General features: G+C 50.4%; 1 protein-coding gene and 1 long non-coding RNA gene across 38 annotated transcripts in view; one reads left to right on the top strand and one right to left on the bottom strand.

Moving 5' to 3' along the window:
* The window catches only part of LOC127925443 (transcriptional activator Myb-like), a 29,057-nt gene extending 24,710 nt beyond the window's left edge, over window positions 1-4,347 (top strand). Inside the window, exons 13-14 of the mRNA XM_052510314.1 lie at window positions 3,358-3,435; window positions 4,169-4,347. Of these exons, the coding sequence (XP_052366274.1) occupies window positions 3,358-3,435; window positions 4,169-4,267 (177 nt within the window). The 3' untranslated portion in view covers window positions 4,268-4,347. The remainder of the gene's footprint in view (window positions 1-3,357; window positions 3,436-4,168) is intronic.
* Window positions 4,348-5,010: 663 nt separating this feature from the next.
* LOC127925444 (uncharacterized) lies at window positions 5,011-6,678 on the bottom strand. Of its 37 annotated transcripts, XR_008120986.1 has the most exons (7): window positions 6,298-6,369; window positions 6,217-6,243; window positions 6,074-6,162; window positions 5,955-6,000; window positions 5,723-5,764; window positions 5,232-5,644; window positions 5,011-5,157 (listed from the first exon to the last, which is right to left on the bottom strand). It is a non-coding gene; the product is annotated as an uncharacterized LOC127925444 (long non-coding RNA). The 37 variants fall into 37 exon arrangements; XR_008120981.1 differs by lacking the exon at window positions 6,217-6,243 and having other exon boundaries at window positions 6,101-6,162; window positions 6,298-6,678; XR_008120967.1 differs by lacking the exon at window positions 6,217-6,243 and having other exon boundaries at window positions 6,074-6,189; window positions 6,298-6,678.
* Between the last annotated feature and the right edge of the window lie 3,322 nt (window positions 6,679-10,000).

The following is a 10,000-nucleotide window of genomic DNA, read 5'->3' on the forward strand; positions in this document are numbered from 1 at the left end:
TGTCTGCCAGACATGCAGAGATGCGATTCGCCACCTGGTCATCAGAAGGGGGAAAGGAGAAGATTAATTGTGTGTCGTCTGCATAGGAGAGACCATGTGAGGTTATGACAGAGCCAAGTGACTTGGTGTATAGCGAGAATAGGAGAGGGCCTAGAACAGAGCCCTGGGGGACACCAGTGGTGAGAGCGCGTGGTGAGGAGACAGATTCTCGCCACGCCACCTGGTAGGAGCGACCTGTCAGGTAGAACGCAATCCAAGCGTGGGCCGCGCCGGAGATGCCCAACTCGGAGAGGCTGGAGAGGAGGATCTGATGGTTCACAGTATCGAAGGCAGCCGATAGGTCTAGAAGGATGAGAGCAGAGGAGAGAGAGTTAGCTTTAGCAGTGCGGAGCGCCTCTGTGATACAGAGAAGAGCAGTCTCAGTTGAATGACTAGTCTTGAAACCTGACTGATTTGGATCAAGGAGGTCATTCTGAGAGAGATAGCGGGAGAGCTGGCCAAGGACGGCACGTTCAAGAGTTTTGGAGAGAAAAGAAAGAAGGGATACTGGTCTGTAGTTGTTGACATCGGAGGGATCGAGTGTAGGTTTTTTCAGAAGGGGTGCAACTCTCGCTCTCTTGAAGACGGAAGGGACGTAGCCAGCGGTCAGGGATGAGTTGATGAGCGAGGTGAGGTAAGGGAGAAGGTCTCCGGAAATGGTCTGGAGAAGAGAGGAGGGGATAGGGTCAAGCGGGCAGGTTGTTGGGCGGCCGGCCATCACAAGACGCGAGATTTCATCTGGAGAGAGAGGGGAGAAAGAGGTCAGAGCACAGGGTAGGGCAGTGTGAGCAGAACTAGCGGTGTCGTTTGACTTAGCAAACGAGGATCGGATGTCGTCGACCTTCTTTTCAAAATGGTTGACGAAGTCATCTGCAGAGAGGGAGGAGGGGGGGGGGGGAGGAGGATTCAGGAGGGAGGAGAAGGTGGCAAAGAGCTTCCTAGGGTTAGAGGCAGATGCTTGGAATTTAGAGTGGTAGAAAGTGGCTTTAGCAGCAGAGACAGAGGAGGAAAATGTAGAGAGGAGGGAGTGAAAGGATGCCAGGTCCGCAGGGGAGGCGAGTTTTCCTCCATTTCCGCTCGGCTGCCCGGAGCCCTGTTCTGTGAGCTCGCAATGAGTCGCGAGCCACGGAGCGGGGGGGAGGACCGAGCCAGCCTGGAGGATAGGGGACATAGAGAGTCAAAGGATGCAGAAAGAGAGGAGAGGAGGGTTGAGGAGGCAGAATCAGGAGATAGGTTGGAGTTGGTTTGAGCAGAGGGAAGAGATGATAGGATGGAAGAGGAGAGAGTAGCGGGGGAGAGAGAGCGAAGGTTGGGACGGCGCGATACCATCCGAGTAGGGGCAGTGTGGGAAGTGTTGGATGAGAGCGAGAGGGAAAAGGATACAAGGTAGTGGTCGGAGACTTGGAGGGAGTTGCAATGAGGTTAGTGGAAGAACAGCATCTAGTAAAGATGAGGTCGAGTTTATTGCCTGCCTGGGGAAGGTGAGAGGGTGAGGTGAAAAGAGGAGAGGAGGAAAGAAGGAGGCAGAGAGGAATGAGTCAAAGGTAGACGTGGGGAGGTTAAAGTCGCCCAGAACTGTGAGAGGTGAGCCGTCCTCAGGAAAGGAGCTTATCAAGGCATCAAGCTCATTGATGAACTCTCCGAGGGAACCTGGAGGGCGATAAATGATAAGGATGTTAAGCTTGAAAGGGCTGGTAACTGTGACAGCATGGAATTCAAAGGAGGCGATAGACAGATGGGTAAGGGGAGAAAGAGAGAATGACCACTTGGGAGAGATGAGGATCCCGGTGCCACCACCCCGCTGACCAGCTCCTCGGGTGTGCGAGAACACGTGGGCGGACGAAGAGAGAGCAGTAGGAGTAGCAGTGTTATCTGTGGTGATCCATGTTTCCGTCAGTGCCAAGAAGTCGAGGGACTGAGGGAGGCATAGGCTGAGATGAACTCTGCCTTGTTGGCCGCAGATCGGCAGTTCCAGAGGCTACCGGAGACCTGAACTCCACGTGGGTCGTGCGCGCTGGAACCACCAGATTAGGTACACGCGCCACGCGGTGTGGAGCGTTTGTATGGTCTGTGCAGAGAGGAGAGAACAGGGATAGACAGACACATAGTTGACAGGCTACAGAAGAGGCTGCGCTAATGCAAGGAGATTGAATGACAAGTGGACTACACGTCTCGAATGTTCAGAAAGTTAAGCTTAAGTAGCAAGAATCTTATTGACTAAAATGATTCAAATGATACAGTACTGCTGAAGTAGGCTAGCTGGCAGTGGCTGCGTTGTTGACTTTGTAGGCTAGCTGGCAGTGGCTGCGTTTGTTGACACTACACTAATCAAGTCGTTCCGTTGAGTGTAATAGTTTCTACAGTGCTGCTATTCGGGGCTAGCTGGCTAGCTAGCAGTGTTGATTACGTTACGTGCTAAAAGAACGACAATAGCTGGCTAGCTAACCTAGAAAATCGCTCTAGACTACACAATTATCTTTGATACAAAGACGGCTATGTAGCTAGCTATGTAGCTAGCTACGATCAAACAAATCAAACCGTTGTGCTGTAATGAAATGAAATGAAAATGTGATACTACCTGTGGAGCGAAGCGGAATGCGACCGGGTTGTTGAGTGCGGAAGTTCTATTCGGTAGACGTTGGCTAGCTGTTGGCTAGCTAGCAGTGTCTCCTACGTTAAGGACGACAAACAGCTGGCTAGCTAACCTCGGTAAATTAAGATAATCACTCTAAGGCTACACACTCTAAACTACACAATTATCTTGATACGAAGACAGCAAAGACAACTATGTAGCTAGCTAACACTACACTAATCAAGTCGTTCAGTTGAGTGTAATAGTTTCTACAGTGCTGCTATTCGGTAGACGGTGGACGTTTGCTAGCTGGCTAGCTGCTGGGCAGATAGCAGTGTAGACTACGTTAGGACGACGAAATACGATAATTACGCAATTATCTTTGATACAAAGACGGCTATGTAGCTAGCTAAGAAGAAATTGCTAAGATTAGACAAATCAAACCGTTGTACTATAATGAAATGTAATGAAATGTAATGAAAAGTTATACTACCTGCGGACCGAAGTGCGGATGCGACCGCTCGCTCCAACCCGGAAGTATGACAACCACAACAAAGTCCTCCTTACACATGTTCAGTTTCTTTAGGCAGATAGAGGGGGATACAGATTATAATCTCTCTCTCTCTCTCTCTCTCTCTCTCTCTCTCTCTCTCTCTCTCTCTCTCTCTCTCTCTCTCTCTCTCTCTCTCTCTCTCTCTCTCTCTCTCTCTCTCTCTCTCTCTCTCTCTCTCTCTCTCTCTCTCTAGGATCTGCTGACACGTTCTGTGCTGAGTGATGACAAACCCTACCACCTCTCCCTCCGGCCCCTGGCCAGCCCACTACAGGTGTGTGTGCACATCGCCACAAGTGTATGAATCTCCATCTCCCCCCTCTCCTCTCTCTCTCTCCCCCCTCTCTCTCTCCTCTCACTCTCTCCCCTCTCCTCTCTCTCCCCCTCTCTCTCTCTTTATCGCTCTCCCCCTCTCTCTCTCTTTATCGCTCTCCCCCTCTCTCTCTCTTTATCGCTCCTCCCCCTCTTCTCTCTCTCTCCCCTCTCCTCTCTCTCCCCTCTCCTTCCTCTCTCCTCTCACTCTCTCTCTCCCCTCTCTCTCTCTCCCTCCTCTCTCTCCCCTCACTCTCTCCCCCTCTCCTTCCTCCCTCCTCCCCTCCCTCCCTCCTCCCCCTCTCCTCTCTCTCTCCTCCTCACTCTCTCCTCCTTTCCTCCTCTCTCCCCCCCTCTCTCCTCCCCATTGACAAGGTCAGTGTTGCCAAAGCAAAGTGAAAAGCACAATATGAAAACAACAGTGACAACAACAACAATAGCAGTTAAAGAAAAGTATATACAGTATAAATATAAATATAAATAAAGTATATACAGTATAAATATAAATATAAATAAAGTATATACAGTATAAATATAAATATAAATAAAGTATATACAGTATAAATATAAATATAAATAAAGTATACACAGTATAAATGTAATTATGGTCAACTTTCAAAACCCCCTCCCAAAAAATGACAATCTATTTCTCTCTCCCTCTTCTTCTCTCTCCCTCTTCTTCTCTCTCCCTGCAGCTCAACACATGGGACCAAGTGGCTTGTGGGAAGGTGGAGGATCAAGAACAGAACCACAAATACATCCACACTTACTCTGCCAGAACCTTGGTTATGTAACATACACACACACACACACACACACACACACACACACACACACACACACACACACACACACACACACACACGGGATACAACGGATCAAAGACCTTGTGTTTATTTCTATTTCAACTTTTTTTTGTAGATTCTGTTTTTTGTAGATTTGTTGTTTTATAAAACAGGGAGAAAATGATGTGCCTATAATTCAGTAATAATTGGGATATATTCTATATTCTTAATAATCCTAAATTGTAATATTGTAATATAAAGAACAAGTTGATTAATTTATTTTGTCTTGTTTTGAGGAAGACTGTTTTTTTTTTTATACAACCGGCCAATCGAGCAGTGTTTGACTTCAGTATTTGAACCTTAACCCCTGACCCCTAACCCTTGACCCCTAACCCCTAACCCTTGACCCCCTAACCCTTGACCCCTAACCCCAGGCCCCTAACCCTTGACCCCTAACCCTTGATCCCTAACCCCAGGCCCCTAACCCTTGACCCCTAACCCTTGACCCCTAACCCTTGACCCCTAACCCTTGACCCATAACCCTTGACCCCTAACCCTTGACCCCTCACCCCAGGCCCTAGCATTATAACAGGTTAAAGTCTTTTTTTTTAAGTGCAAAAAAAAACATTATTATGAAACTAATTAAACGACCCCCCCTGTGTATTAGAGTCCGAGGAGAGACCTTTACTAAACATCACAATGCCTTTTATAATGACATGCATTACATCTTATGTCAGCTCCTATGTCAACCTTATGAATGGTTATGAATGAGTGTTAACATGTCACTGCTAGGCATTACATCTTATGGCAGCTCCTATGTCAATGCCTTTTATAATGCCTATATGAGTGTTAACATGTCACTGCTAGGCATTACATCTTATGTCAGCTCCTATGTCAACCTTATGAATGGTTATGAATGAGTGTTAACATGTCACTGCTAGGCATTACATCTTATGTCAGCTCCTATGTCAACCTTATGAATGGTTATGAATGATCATATGATGCTGTCCGTATTGACTTGTTTCCTATCTTGTCTGTATCATAGGGGAAACGTTTCCATTCAACACAATGTATTATTATTATTATTAATGTTATTACTTTTGTCCTAAAGTCTTACACTGAGTTTACTACAGATGCATCAAACTATGACCCCTAGACCCTACGGCCTATGATCGACCCCTAGACCTATGATCGACCCCTAGACCCTACGGCCTGTGATCGACCCCTAGACCCTGCGGCCTATGATCGACCCCTAGACCCTACGGCCTATGATCGACCCCTAGACCTTACGACCTATGATCGACCCCTAGACCCTACGGCCTGTGATCGACCCCTAGACCCTACGGCCTATGATCGACCCCTAGACCCTACGGCCTATGATCGACCCTAGACCCTACGGCCTATGATCGACCCCTAGACCCTACTGCCTATGATCGACCCTAGACCCTACGGCCTATGATTGACCCTAGACCCTACGGCCTATGATCGACCCCTAGACCCTACGGCCTATGATCGACCCCCTAGACCCTACGACCTATGATCGACCCCCAGACCCTACGGCCTGTGATCGACCCCTAGACCCTACGGCCTATGATCGACCCCAGACCCTACGGCCTATGATTGACCCCTAGACCCTAAGGCCTATGATCGACCCCCTAGACCCTACGGCCTGTGATCGACCCCTAGACCCTACGACCTATGATCGACCCCTAGACCCTACGACCTATGATCGACCCCTAGACCTATGATCGACCCCTAGACCCTACGGCCTATGATCGACCCCTAGACCCTACGGCCTATGATTGACCCCTAGACCCTACGGCCTATGATCGACCCCTAGACCCTACGGCCTATGATCGACCCCTAGACCCTACGGCCTATGATCGACCCCTAGACCCTACGGCCTATGATCGACCCCTAGACCCTACGGCCTGTGATCGACCCCTAGACCCTACGACCTATGATCAACCCCTAGACCCTACGGCCTATGATCAACCCCTAGACCCTACGGCCTATGATCGACCCCCAGACCCTACGACCTATGATCGACCCCTAGACCCTACGGCCTATGATCGACCCCTAGACCCTACGACCTATGATCGACTCCTAGAACCCACTTCCTTGTGGAGATCTGAGATGATTTGACAGATGTAAGCAATATGGTAGTAGTTAGTTGATTAGACCCGTCCAATCTTCTCAGATCTCCACAAGGGCAAAGGGCAAAGGGCAAAGGGTTCTATGGGTCAATTGAAGAGTGGGCCTACGAGCTGAACCCAGTAACATGTTTTAAAGCTGCACTTGATCGAGAACGCTGTTATTTTTCTAGATATTGATAAGATTACTACAAACGTGGGCCCACAGGATACCAAGGTTTTGGTAAAAAAAAAAAAAAAACGCTGTGTTTCAGAAAATATTAGTTTTGATACTTTGTCTGTTGTTGTTGTTGTTTTTGTTGTTGTTGTTGTTGTTGTTGTTGTTTTCTGCCGTCTTTGTGATCTAACGCCACGATACTAAACCATGTCGCGTGTGTCAGATCGAAAAACACTCAGCAGTGTTCTCTCTTATCTTGTTTGATGCCCCTTTTTTTACATTTTTATAAAAGCATTTCCACAGGACAGGGTTTTTATGTGTTTTTTTAAAATACTTTTTCAATAAAGTCTTTTTTTAAATCAGATCTTTGTTCTTGAGGTTTGTGTTTGTATGATATTTTAAAGATGGACTCCTCATTAGGGGAAACAGTATAGAGGTGAGCAGTGTGAAGGTGAGCAGTGTGGAGGTGAGCAGTGTGAAGGTGAGCAGTGTGGAGGTGAGCAGTGTGAAGGTGAGCAGTGTGGAGGTGAGCAGTGTGGAGGTGAGCAGTGTGGAGGTGAGCAGTAGAGAGGTGAGCAGTGTGAATGTGACCAGTGTGAAGGTGAGCAGTGTGAAGGTGAGCAGTATAGAGGTGAGCAGTGTGGAGGTGAGCAGTGTGGGAGGTGAGCAGTGTGGAGGTGAGCAGTAGAGAGGTGAGCAGTAGAGAGGTGAGCAGTGTGGAGGTGAGCAGTAGAGAGGTGAGCAGTGTGAAGGTGAGCAGTGAAGGTGAGCAGTGTGGAGGTGAGCAGTAGAGAGGTGAGCAGTGTGAATGTGACCAGTGTGAAGGTGAGCAGTGTGAAGGTGAGCAGTATAGAGGTGAGCAGTGTGGAGGTGAGCAGTGTGGAGGTGAGCAGTGTGGAGGTGAGCAGTGTGGAGGTGAGCAGTAGAGAGGTGAGCAGTGTGAATGTGACCAGTGTGAAGGTGAGCAGTGTGAAGGTGAGCAGTATAGAGGTGAGCAGTGTGGAGGTGAGCAGTGTGGAGGTGAGCAGTGTGGAGGTGAGCAGTAGAGAGGTGAGCAGTAGAGAGGTGAGCAGTGTGGAGGTGAGCAGTAGAGAGGTGAGCAGTGTGAAGGTGAGCAGTGTGGAGGTGAGCAGTAGGGAGGTGAGCAGTAGAGAGGTGAGCAGTAGAGAGGTGAGCAGTGTGAATGTGAGCAGTGTGAAGGTGAGCAGTGTGAAGGTGAGCAGTGTGAAGGTGAGCAGTATAGAGGTGAGCAGTGTGGAGGTGAGCAGTGTGGAGGTGAGCAGTGTGGAGGTGAGCAGTGTGAAGGTGAGCAGTGTGAAGGTGAGCAGTGTGAAGGTGAGCAGTGTGGAGGTGAGCAGTGTGGAGGTGAGCAGTGTGGAGGTGAGCAGTGTGAAGGTGAGCAGTGTGGAGGTGAGCAGTGTGAAGGTGAGCAGTGTGGAGGTGAGCAGTGTGAAGGTGAGCAGTGTGGAGGTGAGCAGTGTGAAGGTGAGCAGTGTGGAGGTGAGCAGTGTGAAGGTGAGCAGTGTGAAGGTGAGCAGTGTAGAGGTGAGCAGTGTGGAGGTGAGCAGTGTGAAGGTGAGCAGTGTGGAGGTGAGCAGTGTGGAGGTGAGCAGGATGAAGGTGAGCAGTGTGAAGATGAGCAGTATAGAGGTGAGCAGTGTGAAGGTGAGCAGTGTGGAGGTGAGCAGTGTGGAGGTGAGCAGGATGAAGGTGAGCAGTGTTAAGGTGAGCAGTGTGGAGGTGAGCAGTGTGAAGGTGAGCAGTGTGGAGGTGAGCAGTGTGAAGGTGAGCAGTGTGAAGGTGAGCAGTATAGAGGTGAGCAGTGTGGAGGTGAGCAGTGTGAAGGTGAGCAGTGTGGAGGTGAGCAGTGTGGAGGTGAGCAGGATGAAGGTGAGCAGTGTGAAGGTGAGCAGTATAGAGGTGAGCAGTATAGAGGTGAGCAGTGTGAAGGTGAGCAGTGTGGAGGTGAGCAGTGTGAAGGTGAGCAGTGTGGAAGTGAGCAGTGTGGAGGTGAGCAGTGAAGGTGAGCAGTGTGGAGGTGAGCAGGGTGAAGGCAGTGTGGAGGTGAGCAGTGTGGAGGTGAGCAGTGTGGAGGTGAGCAGTGTGGAGGTGAGCAGTGTGGAGGTGAGCAGTGTGAAGGTGAGCAGTGTGGAGGTGAGCAGTGTGGAGGTGAGCAGGGTGAAGGCAGTGTGGAGGTGAGCAGTGTGAAGGTGAGCAGTGTGGAGGTGAGCAGTGTGGAGGTGAGCAGTGTGAAGGTGAGCAGTGTGAAGGTGAGCAGTGTGGAGGTGAGCAGGGTGAAGGCAGTGTGGAGGTGAGCAGTGTGAAGGTGAGCAGTGTGGAGGTGAGCAGTGTGGAGGTGAGCAGTGTGAAGGTGAGCAGTGTGAAGGTGAGCAGTGTGGAGGTGAGCAGTGTGGAGGTGAGCAGGGTGAAGGCAGTGTGAAGGTGAGCAGTGTGGAGGTGAGCAGTGTGGAGGTGAGCAGTGTGAAGGTGAGCAGTGTGAAGGTGAGCAGTGTGGAGGTGAGCAGGGTGAAGGCAGTGTGGAGGTGAGCAGTGTGAAGGTGAGCAGTGTGGAGGTGAGCAGTGTGGAGGTGAGCAGGGTGAAGGCAGTGTGGAGGTGAGCAGGGTGAAGGCAGTGTGGAGGTGAGCAGTGTGAAGGTGAGCAGTGTGGAGGTGAGCAGTGTGAAGGTGAGCAGTGTGAAGGTGAGCAGTGTGGAGGTGAGCAGTGTGAAGGTGAGCAGTGTGGAGGTGAGCAGTGTGGAGGTGAGCAGTGTGGGAGGTGAGCAGTGTGGAGGTGAGCAGTAGAGAGGTGAGCAGTAGAGAGGTGAGCAGGGTGAAGGCAGTGGAGGTGAGCAGTGTGGAGGTGAGCAGTGTGGAGGTGAGCAGTGTGAAGGTGAGCAGTGTGGAGGTGAGCAGGGTGAAGGTGAGCAGTATAGAGGTGAGCAGTGGAGGTGAGCAGTAGAGAGGTGAGCAGTGTGGAGGTGAGCAGTGTGGAGGTGAGCAGTGTGAAGGTGAGCAGTGTGAAGGTGAGCAGTGTGAAGGTGAGCAGTGTGAAGGTGAGCAGTGTGAAGGTGAGCAGTATAGAGGTGAGCAGTGTGGAGGTGAGCAGTGTGGAGGTGAGCAGTGTGAAGGTGAGCAGTGTGAAGGTGAGCAGTGTGAAGGTGAGCAGTATAGAGGTGAGCAGTGTGGAGGTGAGCAGTGTGGAGGTGAGCAGTGTGGAGGTGAGCAGTGTGGAGGTGAGCAGTGTGGAGGTGAGCAGTGTGGAGGTGAGCAGTATAGAGGTGAGCAGTAGAGAGGTGAGCAGTGTGGGAGGTGAGCAGTGTGGAGGTGAGCAGTGTGGAGGTGAGCAGTGAAGGCAGTGTGGGAGGTGAGCAGTGTGAAGGTGAGCAGTGGAGGTGAGCAGTGTGGAGGTGAGCAGTGTGGAGGTGAGCAGTA

This window comes from Oncorhynchus keta, unplaced genomic scaffold (genome assembly GCF_023373465.1).
Source record: "Oncorhynchus keta strain PuntledgeMale-10-30-2019 unplaced genomic scaffold, Oket_V2 Un_contig_5580_pilon_pilon, whole genome shotgun sequence".
NCBI lineage: Eukaryota > Metazoa > Chordata > Actinopteri > Salmoniformes > Salmonidae > Oncorhynchus > Oncorhynchus keta.